At 42.2% G+C, this 27,096-nt stretch overlaps 1 protein-coding gene across 1 annotated transcript; it reads left to right on the top strand.

Annotated features, from left to right (window-relative positions):
- The first annotated feature begins 2,004 nt into the window (after window positions 1-2,004).
- On the top strand, window positions 2,005-9,186 carry selenow2a (selenoprotein W, 2a). Its single transcript, XM_039740339.1, has 4 exons — window positions 2,005-2,113; window positions 5,677-5,774; window positions 8,266-8,342; window positions 8,645-9,186. Exons 1-4 carry the CDS (start codon window positions 2,085-2,087, stop codon window positions 8,726-8,728), a joined length of 288 nt encoding a protein of 95 aa, XP_039596273.1. The 5' UTR covers window positions 2,005-2,084; the 3' UTR covers window positions 8,729-9,186.
- The last annotated feature ends 17,910 nt before the right edge of the window (window positions 9,187-27,096 follow it).

Below are 27,096 nucleotides of genomic sequence, written 5' to 3'. Positions count from 1 at the left end.
GGAACTGGAGAAACCTTTTGTGTTTCATATGACCTGACAATTCATTGTAACAGCAATCATGTCATTACGTGTGCCAGGGGATGTGGTGACCTGCCAAGCTGCTGTTGCCTTATGCCTTTCCCCAACCCTGCGCTTCAGTACCATGTTAAGCTCAATATGTCTCAAAATGTCATGTGGGATGCTGCTTTACCAAGGTCTACAGTATCGTAACTACATATGTATGAGGATGATTAGCACCGTCCATGTATGGTTGTTTCTGGGTGGGATTCATGGTGCATTCATGCACATTTACAGATTGTGATTTAGAGAGGTAAATTCTATAGAATTGTGTGTACACGAGCTTGCTGTGGCACTCCCAATAGTCAGTTGCATCCTGTTTGCCGTAATTCTCGTTCTTAAGATGTGTGTAGAACTTGATTTGGGGTCCATCTTTGGCAAACTGAATTGACTGGACATTGTTCAAAAAGGCACACATGTACCATCTGTATATAAGGTCCAACAATTCACAGTGCATTCCAGGACAAAAAACAAGTCATGAAATCCATGGAACTCTCTGCAAACCTCTAAAATCAAATCGTGGTGAGGCACAGATCTGGGCAAAGGGGGACAACACCATTTATAAAGCTTTGAGTGTTCCCAGAACCATAGTGGCCTCAATAATTATGAAATGGAAGACGTTTGGAAGCACCAGGATTCTTTCTAGAGTTGGTTGTCCAGCCAAATTGAGGACAATGCTGACCAAGTATGCAATCGTCTGACAGAATTCAGAAGTCCACTACTGAGACAGAAGAACCTTTTGGAAGGATGAGAACCTCAGCAGCACTCCAACAATCAGATGTTTATAGCAGAGGAACCAGACAGAAACCACTTGCAAGTTATATGATGGCATTAAAAGGATTTTGAGAGCGGGACAAGAAAGATTCTCTGGTTTGATGAGACAAACATTGAACTGTTTGGCAGATCTCCAAGCACTATGTCTGGCAAAGATCAAGCACTGCTCATCACCTGCCTAATACCATCTCTGCAGTGAAGCATGGTGGCAGCAGGGACAGGGACACGATCAGAAGTTAAGAAAGGATGAAAGTACCCAAAATACAGAAAGGTCATTGAAGAAAACCTGGTCCAGAGAGCATGCCACCCCAGATTGGGATGATGGTTCACGTTTCAGCACAAGGAAGACCTTAAGTATACAGTCAAGACAACAGCTGATCAGGTGCTAGGATTGCTGGGTAATTGTTTTTTTGCAGATTGTGTCACATTTGTACCTATGTGCATATGTTTATCTTTTACTTGTATGTAATGATCCATGTTAACCTTCGATTCATTATACTATGAATGGAATTCCCTATTTACCTGCAGAAGACACTTAGCCTGACTACCACAGCACCAAGCACCAATTAAGACCCCTACAGAGATGCTGGGTGTGTTAGCTCCTTAACAAGGCTGCGCACTGACTTCGGTCATTTAACCCAGCATGTTAATTTCCAGTAATTTCTGTAGCTAGATGGCAACGTGTCGGATCACATTCACACCTCATTCGAACCGCTCTGGACAGGGTTTCTAGATTCTGGAACTATTTCCAGCCCATTGAATGCTGAAAACTCGTATAACGGCGCCATGGGTCAAGCCCAATAAGCTAAAGTTGACGAAATAGTACAAAAACATATGGCCAAATCAAAAACTTTACCCTCATAACGTTAACAAAATTAGCCCAATTTAGCGTGAAAACGGCACATTTGGCAGCCCTGCTCGAGGATTCGCAATGTACTCCAACGAGACCGCTTTTTTCCAAAGAGTCACGCAGCGATTATTTTAGTCCGCATTCGAGAGCTATTGGCGTGTTAACATCAACTTAAACGATCCAGACTTTCTGGGTAATCGCACCAGCTTTCGAAAAAAGGCAACTAAAAACTAGCTGCGAAAACGCATGGAGTCTGTAGCTGCGCAGTTCAAACATTTAAACGGGCGCCAAATAGATTAACACGCTGAATGTCCCTTCGCGGCTACCTTACAATCGTATGTAAAACAACTCACGTGATCCAAATTCTACAGGAACTGGAGCGTTGCACGATTTGTCGAGCAGGATGGTGCTGAAGGTAAATGTGGAATACTGGTGAGTGACATTTATTTTTATTTCTATTAACTTTTCAAGACAACCGATGTGATTATCATAGACAATGCCAGTACATTACTGTTGGACACGTCCAAATCTTTAAATGCTTGAGCGCTCAGTGGGATCTGCTGTGCTTTGATACAGTATTACTTTTAACTTCACGCTCCGTATTGTTAAGCAAATCAGGGATACTTAACCTGTTTATCCGAAAGGTGGGAAGTAAAGAATGCAGACTGCAACAGTTTATCATTCCTGTTCTTGTAAGCTTTTGCATCGCAGAGGACTCCTCTCAGCTCTGTGCGCCGCCTCTTGCCAGGTTTCGGATATTGTACGGCTCTTATTATTATTCTTAACGTGCAGGATTTTGTTACTCCTACTCATTGTGGGTTAAATGGCACAGTTCCACAAATTAGTCGTCAGGAATACATGGAAATGGGAAATCTCGTCGAACTAGGAGAAGACTTTTTAGCAGAGCTTCTTTCTTCGCCAAGTGCCATCGAGGCAGGCTACGCCCTTAATAGCCTAAAGCAGCTAAGCGAAAAAATAAATGCAGATTCGGCGAGTAAATACAAGTAAAGATGGATGTTTTGCGATGTATTACAGGTGTTGTAGTGACTTGGTTAACCCACTGTTAAGCACATTCTTCGTTGTCTTTTTTTCGGTTGTTTAACATTAATGGCACTACTGTCGCATTGTAGAATACGCAACCTGGTCTGGCCCGTTCACACCTTGATCTGCCGTTTCAGGAATTCTACAGGGTGGCTCAGATCTAATTATGCAGTTCCAGATCATCTGGATGACTTTGATTGATGTGGGGACGATTCCAGTTCGGCGCGAAGACGATTCTTCATGTCGTCAGTTCGCACATTTCTCGATGGCCCGGGATTTTCAATGTAATAAACTAAATCAGTTATAGCGTAATGAAAATTACATAATTAGACCTGGGCCACCCTATACATCTGGATCGGGGTAATGTGTTCGCTACTAAATCGCGACCCGGTATGCCATGGAGATTGAAACAGAATGGCCTTTTACAACATATACGAAAAATGCATATATACATTCCCTGAACACATTGTTAGCAGCACTCTCTTCATACTGAGTGGGGCCTTCTTTTGATCTCAAAACAGCCTCATTCTTTGTTATCAAGATGGTGGACACATTCCTTTGAGATACGAGTGCATTGCGCAGTTTCTGCAGATTTGTCAGCTGCACTCGTGCTGCGACTGTCCTCTTCTACCACAACACAAAGGTGTTCGACTGAACCCCGATCCGGTGACTGGGGTGGAAGCATACTCCGCGCCTTGTCATGATCATGCTGGAGGTCGCCATTAAAAGATGGCTAAATTGTGGCAATGAAGTGATGCACATGGTCGGCAACAATGCTCGGATATACTGCGGCTTTTAAGCGTTGGCTGATTGGGGTCAACAGGCCCAAAGTGTGCTAAGAAAACGTTCCTGCCACTTTTACACCACCACCATCCTGGACTGTTGAGACAAGGCAGGTTGGGTGTATGGATTCATGCTGTTGGTGCCCAATTCTCATCCGGTAATACCATATGTGTGCCTCAACAGAAATTGAGATACATCAGACCAGGCTTTCTGACCTTTCTCATCAACAAGGTGTTCTCTTCTACAGAACTGCTGCTCATTGACTCTAGGTGACTGGTGTGTGTGTGAAAATCCCAAGAGATGAGCAGTTACAGAAAAACTCAAGGCAACCCATCTGGCACCAGAAATAATGCCACGGTCAAAATCGCAGAGACCACATTTTGACCCCATTCTGGTATTTGATGTGAACATTAACTGAAGCTCCTGACCTCTATCTGCATGTATGCATTTAATGCATTGTGCTGCTGAAATATGATTGGCTGATTGCATGGTAGTTCAGGGGTTCCTAATAATATTCTCAGTGAGTGCATATTAATGTTGTAGCATGTTTCTCTGAATTTTCCTGGTTCTGAGCAAAGGTTGGGAGCCTACCTGGCTGATGGCACTTTGCCACACTCACCACACGATGAACCACCTGGATTGGGACGCGAGTGCAGCGGGTGACACCTCAGCACATTGCAAGGCAATCCTGCCAGCAACCCCAACATTTTCCCTGCAACTTTCGAGACCTACTTGCATGGCTGGATGCAGATTAACGTCATACCCAGGACAAAGCAATAGCAGGTTAAGGGCCTTGAACAAGGTCAAAAAGAAATGAATATGTCAGATGGCTTTTTTATTTTTTTTTTTATTTTTATAGAATTGACTGTTGCAAGTAACTTTTTAAATTGGATAATTTTTGTGTGACTTGCTTGCCCCTATCTTTTATGAAAGATCGTTCCAGTTTTGTGAGATCACAATATACTGCATGTATGCTTCTCTTTAAACTCTCATGCACATCTGGAAACAAAGCCTTATAAAGGTCCTAGAGCGTAAAAAAGGTAACGTAGCCCCACTGAGGCATATCTTGCTTTATGCTTCTCCAGGTAGTTGGCTGGACCAGAATTCAGATCCCAAAATGGGGGCAGAGGCACCAGATCTGAACGCTGACTCCATAGCCTTTTCATTTTTTTTTATGTGCACAGTTTGAAGTCCGTGAGGCTACCCTTTGTATTCTCGTATAATCTGTGAGATTTACAGGTACGTTACTAGATTGGTCTGCTCCGACACTTTATGATTGACACACACAAAGTTCCTATCCAGACAAAGTTTCAAGTGATGCCCATTGCCAGTCACCCTGCATTATTCCGTATAGGACCCCCTTCACATAAGTCCTATGAGAGTGATACCAAATGGCTGTCGCCTTTAGTACTCCATGTAAGGACTCTGTCTCTAGCTGTAATGAACGTACAGCTGACCTCGTGACACGTGAAGGCTCAGTCACTTTATTAGATTTTTGCCATTTTATTATTACGTGCATTACAAAATACATTCCAATGGATGGTGCACTGCAGACGTTAACTCTGAGGCCCACGTTAGTTGCTTAGACGGGTAGCACAGCTAGTCTGCCATAATAAAAGTATAAGTGTCTGTGTGTGTCTGCTGGTTGTGATGTCACTGTCATTCCAACAGATGGCACACCACAAACATTAACACTGCTTTTACAAATCCTATACCAAATGACATGTAACAGAGACCTAGGCACTGCATACGTTAATGCTGAGATCTCCGTGAACTACTTCGGCGTGTAGCACAACTAACACCTGTATAACTTCCTCCATGCGCCTCAAATTACTGTACAATATTTTGGTGATGGTCAGAAAGAAGAAAACCAGGAGGAAGTTTAATCTATGTGGCCTTGCTACAGTGTGAGCCCCTAAAAATAACTCAATTTAGAGCTTCAATATGGGAATGATATACTCGTGTTAAATTGCTTTAAAGAAGTGTTAAAAAAAAAAAAAAGGTGGACGGCAGTTCTGCTACCCAACTGCCTACAGTATCAGTCTTGGATTCTGTTATACATTCTTGTGTTATGCCGCTAGGCTGTTTCAACTTGTGAATTTCTCCTCAAACAAATGTCTCCTCTTAGTGTGAGAAAACAAGTGAAGTACTCTGACGTTTGTCTCTTGCAGTGGCTCCTGAGGGTATGAGCCCCGCTATCGGGAGCTGGCTGGTGTCATCTTGGCTGAGTTCCCTGATGCGGAAGTGCACGGTGCTGTTGGCAGATCAGGTATTTTATTTATTCATTTATGTATTTTTTTATAGCAGTAATTATTCATTTTATTTGAGTATTTTGGGGCACTTTGTTCCTCTTGGGAGAGTTAGGTAGGACATGACACTAAAGGCCTTTGAGAGTAAGAAGCTCTCTGTGCTTCAGATGTGTGCTCCTTGCTCTCCCAGGAGTTCAAAGCGAACATTTTATCTGGAAGAAGGAAGGTGTGGCTGCTTGAGCAAGATGCCTAACCTGAAACTTGCTCCAGGGACGCTGCACAATGGCTGTCCCTACGCTCTGATCTCCAAAGGTCATGCGAAAAGACAATTCCCCTTGGGGATTAATACAGTATACAAAAAAAAAAAGCAAATACATGTGACTTGTCAAACAGAACCTTCATGTTGTGTTCAGTCTGTCTAGAGCAGGGGTGGGCAAACTCGGTCCTGGAGAGCCGCAGTGGCTGCAGGTTTTCATTCCAACCCAACTGCTTAATTAGAAACCAATCCTTGTCAGTCTCGCACTGCAGACTATCGAGCCATAAAATTAAATGAGGTGCAAGGTTCTTATATTGTAGATTTTTATTTTTTTTTTTTTACTCTTCTAGGATATCCTAATGATTTGAAGCCTAAAACAGATAATTTTCAGTCTGTCACATTTTCTGTTACATGTTTTATTAAATCAAACCGTGCGTGATGAACACACACAGATGTAAATGAAAACAAACTGGATGGAGAACTGCTAGCTGCTTTGTCATTTACATGTTATCTATACTAATAAAAGGCAAAGCCCTCACTTACTCACTGACTGACTGACTCATCACTAATTCTCCAACTTCCCGTGTAGGTAGAAGGCTGAAATTTGGAAGGCTCATTCCTTACAGCTTACTTACAAAAGTTAAGCTGTTTCATTTCGAAATTCTACACGTAACGGTCATAACGGTCGACAACGTCCGCCATGTTAAACTTTCTTATTTTTAGCCCCATTTTCATGAAATTTGGTAGGCGGCTTCCCTGCGCTAACCGAAACCAATGTACGTACTTATTTCGGTGGTATGATGCCACTGTTGGCCGCCATATTGAACTTTTCAACGGTCTTTGTTACTTATGGGCCCATCTTCAAGAAATTTGGTATGTGGGTTCCCAACGCTAACTGATTCCTACTTACGTACATATATACGTCCATAGCCTGCAGCTCGGTCACCGTGTGAGATGGCATTGGGTCCCCCATCCCAGTGCCTCCCACGTTGTTGGCTGCCTGCCTATATAAGGCCGTCTGTCGCTCCAGTCTCTACATTCCCTTCCTTGCTTCGCCACAGGACTCACGTCTCCTTGCTGATAACCGCATCCTTTATATTTAATCCACGGCTTCTCCGCTTTTTTATTGTTCATTTATTACGATTATAGTTATTGTGTAGGTATTTTAGACTTACTTTACATTGTTCAGGTACCCATTTCCTTTATCATTCCCACCGTACCCCCATTAACATGTCTATCGAGGTGATCACCATCGATCAAAGAACTGTCACTTACCGAGTGGTTTCCATGCCCAGAGATGGCACCTGCCTTTTCCATTCTCTTTGTTACATATTGCACGGCCATATCAGGCTCACTCTTGATATCCGGAGGAACATTGTGTCTTATGTATTGAATGACTGGGACAGGTTCAAGGTGTGGACTGATGACGGTACAGGAGATAATTATACTACACAGGAGCACTAGAAGAGTGAAATGCTTAAGCCCTTCACCTATGGTTCTGCATGTGAGTTGATGGCTGCCGCTGAATTGTTCGGTTGTCGCTTTCAAGTGTACCGAAATGGCCAAATATTTTACACCTTTGGACAACTGCCAATGCCTCTTAAACATCTTAGATTCACAGGTGACGATTTCAGTAGTGGACACTTTGATGTTTATGAATGTTTAAACTCTCAAAAGCTGGATGTGAAGTTATCGATGAAACTGGTTGTATACTTACAATGCTTGACAGATGCCGAATGTCTCTTCAACACAAGTCCTACAAATACTGTCGTAATTGAAACAAACCATGAAACTCAAACCGATTATGACAGCAGCAATCCAAGCTGTGAGATTTGAAACAAGATTACTGTTCATATGGCCAACTGTACGCTGCATGCTCAAGAGTAAGCTCAGCGCACAGCTTGGTCATATTACAACTGGAGGGCCGAACTGACAACGTGGCATACAAAGAGATCCTTAACAAATAATTATTGGTATATTTTCTCTCAGTTTAAAAAGGTTTAATTTTCTTCTTAATAAAAATTAAGGCAGTACTTCGTGGGAATTTTGCTAGTTCCTAATAAGAAGCCATGAAGCATCAAAATGTCACTTAAGCAATAAATGTTTCATCAGCGGTAATTTGTTTTCTCATTAAGGAACTTGGTTGGAACAAAAACCTGCAGCCACTGTGGCTCTCCAGGACTAACATTGCCCACCCTGGTCTAGAATGTTAAAGAAAGAAAAGATATTTTTTTTTTTTTTTTTTTTTTCTCCAGGCAGCTTTGAAATAGTCATAAATGGGCAGCTTGTCTTCTCCAAGCTTGAAACTAGTGGCTTTCCTTATGAGGATGATGTAAGTACCTTCCATCTCATAATGCTAATCTCGTTCATGCACAGTAGGGAATAGTGAAAGTAGTCGCGGACTCTCGTGGGGCTATTTGCCAGCGTCTTTTTATCTTCTTTTCCGCCTCTATATAGCTGTCAGGTAAGGACATAAATGCTGTCTTTACGGTGTCATCTTTCATCATAGAAGTGTTGTGGCATTTTCAAATAAAAGCAAAATCATTAGTTTTCTTTTACATATATAATTTTTGCAGCTCATCTTTCATCGCCTTAATAATGCTTTTTGTTTTGTCTTCATGCTATTAAAAATAGATCATGGAGGCCCTTCAGAAGGCGGATGCTGGAGAGGCAGTAGAGAAGATCACCAAGAGCCGACCTCCCTGCGTCATCCTCTAATTGGTACCCGGCAGACCTGCAGCAGTGTGTCTCTGTAGCATTTTATTTTTATATAAGGAATGCGCATGTCTAATGCAGACTGTCGTCGTAGTAGGTGAAACGCAAAAGAAATGCACTTTGTGTGTAATGATTAGAGTACCGGCGTAAATGATTTATCAAAACTATGCGTTCCTTTTTTTTCTGTCTCATGTTAACGTAACACTAGAGCGAGGCACATTGGACAACTTGCAAATGCTGGATGAGTGCTGTATTCAGGGTTACTTCATTTAGTCTGCCAAGTCTTTCATGACTATTTTAACTGAAAATTACAAGGTTAGAATATGATGCAGTAGTCTTGGCTTGGACTATTGGAGTACACCCAGAGTATGCAAAAATGACACAACCTATTAAACATTATAGTGATCATGAGAATAGCAAGATTCTTGAAATAAAGGATTTCCTGTGGTTAAAGTTTTAAAGTGTTTTGGGATTTGATTTTATTACTTGTGATGAACCTTAACCCTTTAGTTCAGTTAGACAGCACTTATTGAAATCTGAAAGTGAACAACTTACCTGCTGACTGTGAAGAAATGGATGAGCAATGCCGCAATAGATCAGTGTGCTGAAATACATTTAGGTTGTGTACAACGTCTTATTTTTATTGTCTCTTCACAGCATATTGAAATGTAGACATCCAAGTATACATTTATATTTTTACAAGGCACAGCATTTGGCAAATTGGAAGCTTCTGTACTGAATCGGTCTTGGAGGCAAGGTGGCTGTCATTGCAGTGCTTTAAATGTGAGTGTACATGTGTGATGTTTTCACTCTACCCGGTGAATTTAAAAGGGGTGTTGTAGCTACGTGAACATGAGAAACGTGCAGACGATGGCAAACAATTAACAAAAGGGGGTCTATTATGAAAAATTAAGAAACACACGCACCGATCAACAGAAGTACTAAATAAAAATTTCTAAACTGCTGTGGAGTTAGTGAGCGGCTGCATCTGGTTTAACGGTTATTTCTGCATTGAAAAGGAAAGAAGGTAAAAGACAATGTTTCGGCTCGGCAGCCTTCATTAGGTGTGCAACAGGTCACTTCAGGTTGGGGACACGCACTGTTACAGCATGGTTGCCGCACCCATCACACGGCGAAACAGCTATGGGTCCCATTTGGAAACCCCTTGGGCAGCTGCATGCTCCTGTCCCACTCCCCTATGAAATGAACCATAAGTCTGCCACAACCAGGTGTTACGTGAGAATCCCCTTGGTCTGGTCTAGCTGCTCGGAGCTTCAACAATGAAGATCCTGTGAGCCAGATCACCTTCTGGGAGATCCCGCCACATGGCCGCAGTGCTGTAACTGACGCTCCCTCACATTGCTGGTAATGTGCCTCATTTGGGACTCTGTGAGCAACCGCTCATTCGACAAAGTCAAACCAGCGGTACTCTGGGATTCTCCAAAGAGGCACAGTACCAACGAGTCCAGTCTTTGTCTCAGGTCACTGGATAGCATCCATGTGTCACAACCATATAGCAAAACAGGAAGCACCAGACTTGGACCTTCATCCTTTTGCAAAAATATCGGGAGCGCCACACAACCTTTTCTGGTGACCTCATGGCCCCTCCATGCTCACACAATCCTTCTACTGACTTCATAGGAAGAGTCACCAGAGACATGAATGTCACTGCCGAGGTAAGTAAACCTCTCAATGTGGTTGACACTCTCTCCGCAGATCAACACACTGCTGATGGCCGTGCCCAAGAGGTCATTAAAGGCCTGGATCTTGGTTTTTATCCTGGACACTTGCAAGCCCAGACACTGTGACTCCTCACTCAGTATGACCAACTGAAAAGGAAAAAGCTGGTAACACATGTAGGAGTGAACAAAGTCAGGACAGAGAAAAGGTGACAGTAGGTGAGAAAAAGCTGCCATTGGACCAGATGAATGGAGAGAATAAAAAAGACCTGGTGAAAGTGTGATCCCAGGCTGAGAAGGAGTTCAGCTTCTGATTTTCTTAGACTTGTGCCTTTTATGCCCATAAATTGGAGAGATCACTGTGGCTAGGACCAAAGGATATGTCGCGTTCATTCAACAATAAGTCTTTGTGAGGTCTTTCATTTTAGTGACTTGAACTTGCTTCCTGAAATGGTCTGCTAGCCATCTGTTTGGTGCACCTCTGCAGATGACTGGATACTTCTGCAAGAAAATACAACTGATACGATTTTCAGACTGGCAAGAGGCCCGTTATTTAATGTTGAATTTACTACAGGAACCAGACACAAGGGTATTGTTGGTGACATATTTGTAAATGACATAACAGTTCTTGTTGGAGAATGGGGTTGTCCTCTGTGAAGTGACCTGTGAATGAGAAGTTTATGTAGGGTAGGTTGTTGATGGAAGGAGATCAAGACAGAGTTAGGGGAAAATAAAAAATGATCCATTGGAAGGATCCATCCATCCATTTTCTAACCCACTGAATCCGAAAACAGGGTCATGGGGGTCTGCTGGAGCCAATCCCAGCCAACACAGGGCACAAGGCAGGAACCAATCCTGGGCAGGGTGCCAACCCACCGCAGGACACACACCCACACACCAAGCACACACTAGGGCCAATTTAGAAACGCCAATCCACCTAACCTGCATGTCTTTGGATTGTGGGAGGAAACCGGAGCGCCCGGAGGAAACCCACGCAGACACGGGGAGAACATGCAAACTCCACGCAGGGAGGACCTGAGATGCCATTGGAAGGATCAGACTGTAAAATAAAGAGATTCTCTTTCAGGACATGTTGGAAAGATGGGGTGGAATGGGGAGACCAGCAGGATGTCATTTTCATTATGGGGTTCCTCACAGAGTGGATGTTATGGGCCCTGTCAACAATATGGAGGGTATCCTCCATCAATGATGAAACTCTTCATTACAGATGTCAATGTCATCACTGCAGAAGAGTCTGTGAAAGAGGTCACCTCAGGCCGTGCCCTGGAATCACTTAAATCAAGTATGATTATCAACACAATATATTTCTTCACACTGTAAGGTATAAGTTGACATTCTTAATCTTGCTTAATCAAATTTAGGCTTGCACTCTCAAGAGACCAGTTTAGAATTGCAAGTTAACTTAACACACAACTTTGGGATAATGGAGATAAACCCATACAAACACGGCAAGACATCCAGTCTCCACACATTAAGCAGGTATGGAAGTCCGAGAACTGTAGACCAGCTCTAAATGCTGTGGCACTGTGTCTGTCACGTTAGGTATAGTGACATTAAACGGAGCACACCTAATGGTTATGGAACTAGAGCTCCCCCTAGTGGACCGTGGTGTACTGCAGCATTTTATTGGCCAGACTTGCGTTTAGTAGTACTAGTTCAGGCAGCTTTGACAGTTGCTGAGTCATCTGCCTTCTGGTATACCGGTATCCGTGCCCATATCACTTCAGGGTACCTCACTTTACCCTAATATTGTTCATCTTTCTACACTGGTATAGCGACTTAGGTGACATCTGTATTGTTAGGGCCTCATATTGGTGATACCAGCATAAGAGAGACATCCCCACCCACAATTACAGCAACACAGGTGAGCAGAGAGCTGAGGAAACTTCGTGCCAGCAAAGCAGCGGGTCCAGATGGAGTATCGCCACGACTGCTGAAGGCCTGTGTGCTGGAGCTGGGGAGTCGTTTACAGTGCATCTTCAACCTGAGCCTGGAACAGGAGAGAGTCCTGAGGCTTTGGAAAACATTTTGCATCATCCCAGTCCCAAAGGTATCATGTCCTAGTGAGATGAATGATTTCTGGCCTGTTGCTCTGATGTCACATGTGATGAAGACCATGGAGCGGCTGCTGCTGCACCACCTGAGGCCACAGGTCCACCATGCCCTCGACCCTCTGTAGTTCGCATACCAGGAGAAGGTGGGAGCGGAGGATGCCATCATCTATATGGCTACACTGATCCCTCTAGCGCTTTCAACACCATCCAACCTCTGCTCCTTAGGGACAAGCTGACAGAGATGGGAGTAGATTGATACCTGGTGGCATGGATCGTGGACTATCTTACAGACAGACCTCAGTAAGTGCATCTCGGGAACTGCAGGTCTGACATTGTGGTGAGCAGCACAGGAGCGCCACAGGGGACTGTACTTTCTCCGGTCCTGTTCAGCCAACATACATCAGACTTCCAATACAACTCGGAGTCCTGCCACGTGCAAAAGTTCGCTGTCGACACTGCTATCGTGGGCTGCATCAGGAGTGGGCAGGAGGAGGAGTACAGGAAGCTAATCAAAGACTTTGTTAAATGGTGCGACTCAAACCACCTACACCTGAACACCAGCAAAACCAAGGAGCTGGTAGTGGATTTAAGGAGGCCCAGGCCCCTCATGGACCCCGTGATCATCAGAGGTGACTGTGTGCAGAGGGTGCAGACCTATAAATACCTGGGAGTGCAGCTGAATAATAAATTGGACTGGACTGCCAATACTGATGCTCTGTTTAAGAAAGGACAGAGCCGACTATACTTCATTAGAAGGTTGGTGTTGCAATAAGATGCTGCAGATGTTCTATCAGACGGTTGTGGTGAGTGCCCTCTTCTACGCAGTGGTGTGCTGGGGATTCACCATAAAGAAGAGGGACGTCTCATGCCTGGACAAACTGGTGAGGAAGACAGGCTCTATTGTAGGCACGAAGCTGGACAGTTTGACATCCATAGCAGAGGGACGGGCGCTGAGCAGACTCCTGTCAATCATGGAGAATCCACTGCATCCACTGAACAGGATCATCTCCAGACAGAGGAGCAGCTTCAGCAATAGACTGCTGTCACCGTCCTGCTCCACTGACAGACTGAAGAGACCCCACACTATGCGACTCTTCAATTCCACCCGGGGAGTAAATGCTAACATTGCTCAAAGTTATTGTCTGCTTTTACATGCATTTTTATTACTCTTTAATTTAATATTGTTTTTTGTATCCGTATACTGCTGTTGGATTATGTGAATTTTCCCTTGGGATTAATAAAGTATCTATCTATCTATCGCCCAAAAAACTTTCTGCATCAACCTGGTCCCCTGTGATAGCATGTGTTATTTAAATTCTTCATTTGAGTTAAACTTTTTAAGCTAATCCCCCAATTAAGGCTATCAACGTCTAAGAGGAATGATTGTTTGCAATGCCAGCACCAGCAATGGAGTTCTCTGCATGGGTTTTCCACTGAGCACTCCATTTCTCCTGTTAGATCTAAAAGCTGTGTATGTGGTAAGTTAAATAGCCATATTTAAATGAGTGCAGATATGGGTTTGAGTGTGTTCTGCAATAACGTCATGGTCAAATGGACGTGGAGGCTCTGCACTTTTGTTGAACAGCGTGCCACAGTGAGATTTTCTTGGACAGTAGGAGTGAAACCTGCCGAAATTCACCAAAGGATGTTGGCTTGTGCAGATCAATAAGCTGTCTGGGTAACCATTATGTGCAAGCTTTACAGAACCCAAGGTCATCATGCACTATGGCATGTGCAGAATTTGACTTGACTTGTGGGGAGAAAAAAGTTGTCTAGACCTGAAGCAGGCTCCCTTGTGGTACTGAATGTGGTCCATGATGCCTTTGCAAGAAAACCAGCATCACAAATCCAGCACCCTGCTGCACCGGGTACTCCAACATCCCAAACATGTGTGTCTAGTTTACTGGGGACTACAAGCTGATGTGACAACAATATGTCCGGATGAGTGTGACTGGATTAAGATGGACAGGTATCCCATCCAGGGTTGGTGATTGACTTGCACCTAATGCTGTGCAGTAGGCTTCAGTCCCTGAGGCCCAAAACAAGACTGACTGTGCTGTGCCTCGCTTCCCCTTTTTAAAATCTCCAATGTTGTCTGCAAAAGAAGGCAGGGTCTATTAAAAGAGCTATAAAAATGAATTACTTTCAAATTGTGTGAACACAGGGCATTGATGCCTCAGGCTTGTAATTCACCATTAATATCATTTATGTGCTGGTGTGACAAAAGAAGAAGAAGAAAAAACAAGTTGTCTTTTCTGTTTTAATGGAATACCTAAAGCGCACAGGTGTTTCTCTTGTTTATCTCCCAATGTCATTTATCTGGTCGCCGCCAGTTGGGCCCACCCTTATCATTACTTCCAGGCATGTTGGACAGCCCCATTTTTAAATTTGATTAAATTAGTGGCGTCTCTCTATTGAGCGACTTATGGGAACTGTTTATCTGCAGTGGCCAGAAATCAAATCCAGACCTTTCCACTTGTCTGTAGAAAGCTTTCTGCCTCGGGCAGCCTTTCGTGTTGATGGATTTGATGAGGTGGTGTTTGTTGGCTCTTCCTGCCATCCAGAAGCCTTTACCCTGGCTCAGTGATCTGGGTGCTTCTTTTACACGGTGTCTCTGACTTGGACTCAAAGTGGCCGGTGAGCTACATTAGGAGATAATGTTCAGTTGATTAGTGTGGAATCATTTCAGAACACACCACCATGACTGAGATACACCCTTCTCCTCATCACCAGCCATCGATCTTACAGAGACAAACAGGGAACACACTTCAGCTGGTGTCCTGGACCATCTTGTACTTTCTCAGTGCACACAAGTAACTTGCGTACTGCCAAGAGGTGGAAGGGGAGTTAAAGATGGTTCAGATAATGAAACTTGAGAAAAACGAACCAAACTCAAAACTAGTAAATCAATCCTATCCTTCATCACATTCAGAACGTACATCAATAAAGATTGAATTAGCTTAAGCTGCCCTACTCTGGGGTGTTCATAAGAAATGTAATGATTTACTTCATGAGATCCATAATAAACAAGAATAGCTGGGTCAAATAATTGAAATATTAAAATGGGTGCTTTAATGTAAATGTTTGAAGTCTAAATATTCTCAATGTGTCATTTTTCCCCTCGGATAGTGGTCCATAGGGGGCTGCATCCCTAGTAAAGGGTCAAAAAATAACATCATATTTGTAATTACTGGCCTTGAAATAGTTTAAATTGATACCCCCATGCTTATATTTGAAATTTGTCATTTTTAATATTCTGGGTTGGCTCTTAGAGGGCAAAGACCACCAATAAAGGGTCAAATATCAAAAATATGATTATATTTGTGATCAGCAACTTCAAAAGAACATAAAACATCACTCAACATTGCCTATTTTACTGATCCCTATTTTTCTAAAGTTTTGAGAAAAAGAGTAAATTTTAAATTCATGTCCCATTAGGGTGTCGGATGATGTGGTCGACAAATGGGCAAAAATGAGGGTCTAAAGAGCCAAAAAAGGGGGGAACCGCCTTGCATAACCAGACATTCAAAGGAGTCCAATGGGATATCATATGTCTCATACCTGTGAAGCCAGAGACATCAGCCAATAAAGCCTGAAGTGATTGCAAAGCATTCACAAATAATTCTTATGAACACAAAATTTCAGGCAGAAAATATGGTTGCTGGTCGTTTGCCTTATCTAATAATAATAATAATAATAATAATAATCTGAAACAAAGAGAATCCAAAATCTTTGATGACAGTCACTTTGTGTTGCTGACTTGTAAGTCGTCACATCAATGACATCAACAACCACAGCAACATTTATTTCAATAGCACATTTTCATACAAAACATGTAACTCAAAGGGCTTTACAAGCTGTTAAAGAAAAAAAAAAGATCTGCATGCTTTAACATTCAGGTGCATTTAAGGGCTCTAGAGGGTGGAGTGGTGGCTCTGAGGTTAGGGATCTGCTCTTGAGTAAGGCCCTTAATTTATAATTACTTCATCCTGAGCATGACATTAACCTGCATCCAGCTCTGCAAGCAGGCTCTCCAAATTACAGGGAAAACTTGGGAGTTGGTGGTATAGAATTGGCAAATGTAGAAACATCTCAGACTGTTCCAGTGTGGTGCTGAGGTGTCACCCATTGCACGACTGCACTCAGGTCCCAATCTGAGTGGTTCATTGTGTGCTGGGTGTGGCAATGCATTATATCAGCACATGCTCCAAACGTCTCTCTCTCTCTCTCTCTCTCAAGGGCTGTGCAGGCAGTGCAGACTGGTGGGTTCTAGAACCTTCTTGATGCATTTCAGGGCTGTGGGGGCAAAAGCCTATCTCATCAGGATTGGGTGAAAGGCTCAAAACAGGACTGGACGGGACTCTAATGTGTCACAGGCAGTGCTGGATTAACCATATAAGCAATGTAAGCACATGCTTAGGGCATCAAGGGTAAAGGGGGCACCACAAAAAATTTTCATGGCCGAATTTATCACATAAATGATTAAATTTATAGCCATTTTCAAAATGTAATGAAAAATGAATGATGCCTCCCTGTACCTCCCTATGCCGTCACTGGTCATAGATGGCGCCTTACAACAGTGCGCTCTGCATACTGGTGCCATCTACAATGGGGAATTCCCGTTTCATGGTGATTCCCTTAAACGCCATGTTATATCATAATATTGTGAAAATAATTTGATTCAAAACAATATGTTTTTATATTTTTAAATAATAGTTAATAATTGATTAAAAATGATCACGTAATTGTTGTGTTTCGTGAATTATCTGTTATTTAACTTAAAATAAATTTCTAGTGCATAGAAAGCGTTATTTTCTGTTTTAAGCAAAAACAATTTATATATTTTTAACATTAATGGTCACAAACTTCTTAGCTGAGCGCTCATTTTCTCAGTTGAAATATATTAAAAATCCCCTCAGAACAACTATGCATCAAGGCAGGCTGGATGCCTTATCTCTATCATGTATAGAAGCAGATGTGTAATGTAAGATTGATTATGAAGATCTAATCAAAGAGTTTGCAAGAAAAAAATTAGGAGAAAATTATTAAGATCAAAATAAAATGAAGGATACAAAAATAAGCATTATTTTCCTTCTTATTATAAGTATCTTTTGTTTAATTGCGAATTTTCAATAATAAAATAAAATTTTATTTTCTAGTTTGTTATTGTTTTAATATTTTGAATTACTAGTGTAAGGGGGCACCAAAATTACTTAGTGCTTAGGGCATCTAAGGGTCTTAATCCGGCCCTGGTCACAGGGACCACTCTCACTAACTTACACACACACACCCATATTCACCCATGATAACAATTTGCAATTTCCAATTAAAATAACCTAAAAATGTAAAAATTGTAATGAATTCCTTCCCTGCTTGAGCATGTCTGGCAGTTATCATTTGCGTGAAATGGGACTTGCAAAGCTATGCACTTATGGCAAATGTTAGGGGATAACAGAAGTAAAAGGCAAACTTTATTATAGCGACTGACAAGTATGCATGAATGTAGCACTCATATGATAAATTATGATGTCAGTGGACATAAATCCTTATAATCTGCAGATAATGGAGCTGTGAGGTTGGCTTAGTGTAAGGTAAATGTGTACTTGTTCTGTGCACAGTAGCTTACATGCCACAGGATACTTCATTCACATCTACATAACCTTTTGTTTTCCGTGCTTGCATTTTAAACTTTGTCAGTTAGGAACATCATTAAACTTAACCTGTTGTGACTCAAAGCATCAGGAGGTGAGAGGTGCTGATGGATTGCTTCTAATCCATTTACGCTCAAGCAGCTGGCAAGACTTCATAAAGCAGAAGCAACTTGCCGATGTAGCTCTTGATTGTGACTTCCTACCCGTGCAGGCAGTCTGCTGGTGATGAATTACCTTGTACTGGGGATCTGTTTGCTATCAGTAGTGCCTATCAGAGGTGAAACTAGGAACTATAGACAAGATACAGTATGCTTGACGTAACATCTAGGTGCGTTTGGGGACTAAGTTAACTGATATTACACATTTTTATTTACATCATCCAAGAGTCAGTTACTGCATCTTTGTTTATTTAATAATTTTGTAACAATACGTCCTATTCAAAAATTTGGTGATAACAGAATTCAATTAATTACACGTGTTAGTAGACTGCATTAAAACCATGTTTTTTAACTGCACTTTACAACAGTGTTAAATAGGGAGCACAAAGAGGCTGGTGGAGGCTCAGTAGCTTTTAAACACAGCAGACTGCAATTCAAGTGATATAAAAATGGCATTGAAACATAATATTTTTAAACGTATACCGAATAGAGCAGTGCCCAATAATTAATACAAAGTAATCACAAAATGATTAATACCACATAAAACCATTAGCAGTATTACTGTATGAAAGGAGAAAAGCGGCTGAAATAAGTCTTCTATCTGCACTCGGAAAAATAAAAGAGCCATGCCAGAGTAGAACGATTTTTGGATGCCAAAAGACCCATCCACGTGAAGGTTCCAGAAAGAACCTTTTATATATTTAGATCTGTAAGAGACTCCATTTCAGATTTGTGAAATACCAATGGCTCCTGATTTTAAAAAGACTCTCCTTGCATACAATCATACAAGCTAAGTCCAGATCTTTTAGTGTACTGCAAAGTAGCCTACCATACATTAAAGATTCCGTTTTTTTTCCTACATACAGTAATCCCTCCTCGATCGTGGGGGTTGCGTTCCAAACACAACCAGCGATAGGTGAAAATCCGCGAAGTAGAAACCATATGTTTGTATAGTTATTTTTATATATTTGAAGCCCTTATAAACTCTCCCACCCTGTTAACATTATTAGAGCCCTCTAGACATGAAATAACACCCTTTAGTCAAAAGTTTAAACTGTGCTCCATGACAAGACAGAGATGACAGTTCTTTCTCACAATTAAAAGAATGCAAACATATCTTATCTTCAAAGGAGCGCCATCAGGAACAGAGAATGTCAGAGAGAGCGCTCGCTAAGAAAAGCAAAAAATCAAAAAATCAATACGTGCTTTTAAGTATACAGAAGCACCGCGATAAAGCGGCACTTTGTAGAGGAGCGTCCGTGTCCTCTGTGCAAACAGCCCCTCTGCTCACACCCCCTCCGTCAGGCAGAGAGAGCGAGAAAGACAGAGAGAAGCAAACAAGCACCGCACAGGAAACAAATCTTATAGCATTGAGGAGTTTTAGTTAATATGTAATGCATGCTCTGATTGGGTAGCTTCTAAGCCATCCGGCAATAGCATCACTTGTATGAAATCAACTGGGCAATCAAACTGAGGAAGCATGTACCATAAATTAAAAGACCCATTGTCTGCAGAAAGCGGCGAACCAGCGAAAAATCCGTGATATATATTTAGATATGCTTACATTTAAAATCCGCGATAGAGTAAAGCCGCGAAAGTCGAAGCGCGATATAGCGAGGGATTACTGTATTGCAAAGTTTATCAAAGCAGGAAGAACCAACTTTACTGAGAATTCTTTCCAGAATGAAGTGATGCTTTGTCAAGCAATATTTCTATGAGGAACCGTCTAACCCAGTAAAGAACCATAGAGTGCCATTAAAGAACCAAGATTGTTAAGAGTGTAGCTATTAATACTACCTAAAACATAGTAATTCGTTAAAATCATCTACGATTATTTATTGTATAATTGGAATACAAAAGGTGAGAACCCTACTCTTTGAAAGATTTTAGTTCCAGTCTGAAGATACACAGAAACAAAGGCGGCTCTTTGGGTGTGGGGTAAACGGCAGCACGCTTTCAGTTTGCTGTGTGCAATGCCATTAAATAATTTTTTTAGCATGGCACAAACTATAAATCTGTCCTGTCCTGTCCTGTCCTGTCCTGGTCTGGCTATTAGCGTCCAGCATGGTACTCTTTGCAACTCCGATCTTCTGCCTGGAGCTTAACTGCGGGTCCACTTTTAACCCGTCCAGTGTTCATATAAGTTAATGCAGCTGCGCGTTTCCCGTGGTGTTAATTAGTTCAAACACCTTAAGATGATAAACGTCGGTTATTTAAAATAATAATCCACAGATAATATGAGTTTTGTTAATTCAATCATATACAGTACTGTATATGCTTAGATGTTTGCTTCCTAATTCAATTTATTTACAGAGAAGTGACTTTAGTGAGTTTTTCGGTTAATTCACCTGAAGTAACAGCAGAAGGCGCTGCATTGTTAGCTGCTTTACTTTCTGACTGGCACTGGGCATCCGGGCGGCTGTCAGACGAGTATAGGAGGAAAATAAACGAAATGTACAAGACCAAGCAGCCACTCTCAAGGTAAAATTAAAACAGCAACGTAATTCGTAGTTGAAATGGCACAGAACGTGTCTGCATTTTAAGATGGACAAGTGTGCAAATTCGCCAATGCTTTTCAAAGAGAGATTTAAAAATCTCAAAACTTTGCCGGGCGCGATCGAGATATATAAACGAAAATTGAACTGTCTTGGCCCATTTTATTTAAGGATGAGTATGGAACATTTTAACAAAATCGGTCCATGGTTAATTAGAAATTAGAATAAATTACAACTATATGAATAAACACATTAATTAATTAATCAATTAATTAATTAATTAATTAATTAATTAATTAATTAATTAATTAATTAATAAAACACAAAATAATAAATAAGGATACATTAACAAGTAACACATAAAATGGACCTCTTAAATATGGAATACATTGTCTCTCATGATTATAATGATAAGTCCGATGCTCTGGTCAGATCGCCAGGGAGGACAGAAAAATAAAAACTACGACCAGCAAAATGCTGGAGTAAATAAACCAGCAGGGTTTCAAAGATCAAAAAACTGCCCAGACCCCAGCAGGCATTCTACAAAACATTAATGTCCTCGTCCAACGCGGCCCCCAAAAGCCATGCCCTATAGCACATAAATGGAACCACACAATGTTAGCGCAGACATTCCAATTAACAAATACTACTTAATTTTATAATTTTACAACAGCACTTTATAGAGACAATAGTCACATTTTCAGAATCCTCAAATTCAAAAAACATGAATGTTAACACCTGACTACATACCAGAATTTTTTCTAAAGTCAGGAAAAACGTACAAAGTTTAGTATTCGTAACACTTTGTTAGTCATTTCTGCTCACGCTCCGAATGGGGCTGCCTTAGCTCCAGAATTTGCCCACTAGAGGGCGACTCTTTTACCAGATTTGATGAGTTATATAAGAATCAACGCACTTTCGTAACAAGGATGCAAGTGCTTGGAAGGAGATGCAGAAACATTAAGGGAAAGCCACAGATATTCTGTCAAGAAGGCATAAAGACACACAGCCAAAAAGCACTCAAAGGACTCTCAGCCACTTCCACTTAAGTCTCAGAAAGGCTCAAAAGCAAAGACGCCCTCACATTTCCAAATAAGAAATGTCCATAAGCGGAGACTGCAAAGGGAAACACAGAGAAACTGAGTAACAAGAGGAGGAGCGCCACCTAGAAGGAACGGCAGGTAGACAGAATTTGCCTGAAGTCAATTTTGGAACTTCTTAGTGTCACAGAGAGCTTTGAAAATCCACATCAACCCATTTGAATTGGGTGAAGGCAGCTGAGGTGAGTAATGCACTTAAAATCAGGAAGTCAAATTAAATGGTAATAAAAAAAAAATCATTGGAGGAAAGCAGCAAAATAAGGAAAATGAGGAAGCAATCACAGGAAGAAGGGTCCCCTCTGTCCAGTACTGGCAGCTGCTCTAAGGCACATCGATCAACCACACGGCACTTCACCATTGATCGGTTGGCAATCTGCATCGGGTCCTGTTATATAATTTACAAGTACTGCAGTTGTCATGTTGCCTTTCATCAAGAATGCTTTCTTTGCTGCAATACAACTTATAAAATCCCTTCTGTTAAGACTTCTCCTATGTGTAGGGTGACTCCATTAGAGCAAAGCACTTCATCAAGATGTCCACCTGTCCTTTAAGCGAGTGACCTTAAATTACTGCTCATGAAATGCAGACAGCTTTTTGGGTCTTCTACTACATGTCGTGACTTCATGCTGCCCTAGTTGAACTCCACATCTTAAAAATCCAATTTGGTGTGCAGTGGCTCACTTACTACAGCCTTGCTAAGTCAAAACTATGAATTCACATCTGTCACAGTATGTCCGCTTATCCATTTACAAACCTCCCCTTCAGGCAGACCAGGAATTGTGTTTACCATCCATAAACCCATCGATTTCTTAAATTGCGCCACTAGCTGACCCGACTCACCTAATTAATACCTTATCCATCTGAATTTGGAATGTCATGTAAGTGGAATTTAACACATTTCTGGAATGGCTGGGGTGCCTCAAGGAGAGGTTTGGGAACCATGCCAGTGCTGCTCTATCATTTCACAAGATATGTTCCTTGGGGATATGCAAATTTTGGTTCATTTTTATTGCATTAGTGTCTATTTGAGTTTATTCTAAAGCTATTTAGTGTTTTGGTTTTTTTTTGCAGTGCCTTTAAAAAATTTTCTTTCAAACCCTTGGAATTGTTCACATTTTATTGTTATGTGACATTGAAACTCAATAGATTAAAATTGGCTTTTTTGACACAAAAAGACTCTTTCATGTTGAAGGGCAAGCAGATCCATGTAACGTGGTCTAAAATAATAACAAATACAAAACACAACAGCGCTGCTGCCTCACAGTTAGGTTGGGTTCGCTTCCTGGGTCCTCCCTGCGTGGAGTTTGCTTGTTCTCCCCGTGTCTGCGTGGGTTTCCTCCCACTGTCCAAAGTCATGCAGGTTAGGTGCATTGGTGATCCTAAATTGTGCTTGGTGTGTGTGTGTGTGTGTGTGTGCTGCGGTGGGCTGGCGCCCTGCCCAGGGATTTGTTCCTGCCTTGTAACCTGTGTTGGCTGGGATCGGCTCCAGCAGACCCCCATTACCCTGTGTTAGGATATAACTGGTTGGGTGATGGATGGATGGAATTGGTTACACAAGGATTTATCCCCTTAAATATTATATGGCCAAAAGCATGTGGAGACCCCTCCAGATTATTGAGCTCATGTGTTGCATTGTTAACCAGCGCATAAAATCAGCAGATAGTCATGCAATCTATTTTGGCACTACAGTGGATCACACTGAAAAACTCAGAGGATGCCACCTTTGCCATAAGTCAGTACATTAAGTCATTGCTCTGCAAGATTTGTACAAGAACTGCACATCAAGAGCTTCACGAAATGGGTTTCCATGGCCGAGCAGATGCACATAAGTTTAAGATGACTATGCACAATGCTAAGTGTCAGCTGGAGTGGTGTAAAGCATGTCGTCATTGGACTCTGGAGCAGAAATACATCTAGAGTGATGTATTTTACTTAACTCTCTGGGCTTGACAGCTGCCAGGAGGATGATGCCTTCTAGACTGAAGATTACCTACTATAAAGTTTGCTTGGTGTGGGATAATGGTCTGGGGCTGTTTTTCCGGATTTGGGTTAGACCTCTTGGTTCCAGTGAAGGGTTCTGTTAAAGCTACAGCACACTAAGGCATTTCAGACAATTCCAACCTTTTTCCTGTATGACTGTGCCCTTTGTCACACATGTGTGTCGGTGGATCATCCTCCAGGCTTTTCAGAGGAATGTACTTCCACCCCAGGTCTAGAGAGGGCGCTGGTGCTAACCTTATCATCTGTTTCTCCCACTACAGCGCAGAGGAGACGCCCAGTGCAGTGACTGCAATTGGCCCCGCCCCTCCCAGTTCCTCTACCACATGTCATGCATTTCCAGAAAGGAGGCATCACTCAGTATGAGAACGCTCCTTCCTGCTGTGACTTTCCAAGGCTTACCAGCCAAGAGAAAAGGTTCCTCATGAGGAACCTTCTTTTTGTTTGTTTGGCGCCATCAAGCGTGGGTTTTTGTTGGACTCTCACTTTATTAAATGGGGACAGCTGGGTTGGCATCCTCAATATTCTCTCTTTGTGGAACGGCAGTTTCTTCCAACAACCATAAAGACATGGGGGAACTTGAGTGGCCTGCACAGAGTCCTGACCTCAACCCTATTGAACAACTTGGGATAAATTGGAATGCCAACTGTGAGTCAGGTCTTGTCCAACATCAGTACATGACCAGACAAATACACGTTTGGGCAGAATGTGCACAAATTCCCACAGACACACACATGCACACACACACACACACACACACACAGTGTAGAATGTCAGAGCTGTGAAGGAGGCCAACTCCATATTAAAGCCTGTGGATTTGGAATGGGATGTCCAACAAGCTCAAATAGGTGCGGTGGCCATATAGTGTAAATTGTCACTGGTTCAGCCAATTGGTTTTACAAGTTGAGGGATAAGAACATGCATCCCAGCCAGAGAGGAGCACGGCTTATTACCTGGATGGAAGGCCCAAGAGGAACGACAGATGAATTGGCTGGCTGGACAAAAAGATAACTTTATGTCAGCCAGTACAAAATAATGGATGGCCCAACGGAAGTTGGAACTTGGGACTGGTTCCATCAACCCATGTGCTATGTGGCAGTGGTCCTCACATGAGATCCCAGTCAGGACACCCGCAGGGGTGCTTGGGATATGGAGTCTGGAAGTGCAGCCTTGTTGGGGTCCCTATGTTTCAACAGAGGTGCTGTCAGGGTAGGACCTCCCTAGTGCTGCCTGGAACACATGGCATGGCACCGGAAGCATTCTTGGGTCCAACATTAAAGGAAGCCCTCTGCCAGACATAGACGAATCAGAGTCGGGAGGCAATGGGCAACACTCAACTGGAGGAGGGAAGGAAGACGAATTGTGAGAATTGTTTGATTTATTGTGTATTTGTGGCTTATTACTGGAGATTGGGAAGAAATGCCTGGAGAGAACAAAAAGCCTTTATTTGATGCTAATAACATGTGGTGCTTATAACATGTGGTGCTTTACAGCATCTGTGATTTGGGGCATTCTGGTGCCCCCAGGTGTCCACAAAGTCACATCATTAGCTCAGTGTAGATCACCTGTCTGAAGTTTCAGTTGGTTTCATTTGAAAGGTCCTGTTTGTGCTGAGCAGGTATGGTGGCCTAACCTACTCAATAAAGACAACAGAACACTCCAAGCATCTCTGTGGAATGATAATTAAAAAGTACAAATCAGGCTATGGAGACAAGAAAATCTCCAAGCCACTAAATATCAGTCATGAAGAAATAGAAAGAGTACGGTGGAGCTGTAAATCTGCTGAGCAGGCCTATCCACAAAAACTGAATGATTGTGCCAAAAAAAGATGAGCGAGGGAGACCACCAAGTGACCTCTGAGAACTCTAAAGGAGTTACAAGCTACAGAGGCTAAGATCAGAGAAACTGTGCAGACAAGAACTGTGACCGGGAGCTTCACCAATCACAGCTTTATTGAAGAGTGGCAAAGAGAAAAAAACACTCATGACATCTTGAACAGAGAGTGTGCCCAGCTGGCAAGACGATGTGATGGTCTCTCGAGACAAAATCGAGCATTTTGACCATCAGACAAAATGCCATGTTTTACTGCACTTTATCAAAATCACACCATCAATAACATGAAGCATGGCAGTAATAATAATAATTCTTTACATTTATATAAGGCTTTTCTCACTACTCAAAGTGCTTTACACAGTGAGTAAAGGAGCCACTTCAACCACCACTAATGTGCAGCATCCACCTGAATGAGGCGACGGCAGCCATTGTGCAACAGTACACTCACCACACATTAGCAGTTAGGTGGTGAGAGACAGCTAATTAGAGATGAGGGATGATTAGGGGGGCAGAATGACTAGGCCAAGGTGGGCAATTTAGCCAGGGCATTGGGATACACCCTACTCTTTATGAAGGATGCCCAGGAATCTTTTAGGACCAAGGAGAATAAGGAGCTTGGTTTTATGTCTCATGTAAAGGACAGGCCCTTTTTTACTGCACATTGTCACCGTCATGGCACTGGAATATTGGAATCCATACACAGAGCACAGGGTAAGCTCCCCCTGCTGGCCTCGCCAACATCTCTTCCAGTAACAACTCAAGCTTTTCCTAGATCAGGGGTGGGTAAAGTCATTCCTGGAGGGCCGCAGTGGCTGTGGATTTTTGTTCCAACCCAGTTGCTTAATTAGAAAACAATCCTTGCCAATAATTACATTTCATGGCTTGTTAGTGCTTTAACTCTGCTATGTCAAGTCATTCTCATATCCTAGATTTTTTTCCATCCTAAGGATATCATCCAAATACTTTGAAGTGTAAAACGGATGGGTAATTCTCAGTCCTTCACTTTTTTCTCTTCTCTTTCCTTTCAAGTATTTAATTAAACCAAATAGTGCACGATAAATACACACAGGTGTAAATGGTAACAAGCAAAATGGATAACTGCTGGTTTCTTTTGTCATTTGCATCTTATTGTTAATAAGGAGCAATTAAAAACCAAGAATGCAGCTGTTTAAGACTTAAATAAGCAATAAGGGTTCAAACTCTTAATGAGGGAGACAACTAAAGTGTTTCTAGAGCAATAAGTGCTTCTTATTAAGCAATTGGGTTGGAACAAAAACCTGCAGCCACTGCGGCCCTCCAGGAATGACTTTGCCCACCCCTGTCCTAGATGATCTCCCATCCAAGTACTGGCCAGGGCTGAACGTACTTAACTTTGGATGGAT

This window comes from Polypterus senegalus, chromosome 17 (genome assembly GCF_016835505.1).
Source record: "Polypterus senegalus isolate Bchr_013 chromosome 17, ASM1683550v1, whole genome shotgun sequence".
In the NCBI taxonomy this organism is placed as follows: domain Eukaryota; kingdom Metazoa; phylum Chordata; class Cladistia; order Polypteriformes; family Polypteridae; genus Polypterus; species Polypterus senegalus.
This window is presented reverse-complemented; position numbering and strand designations above follow the sequence as displayed.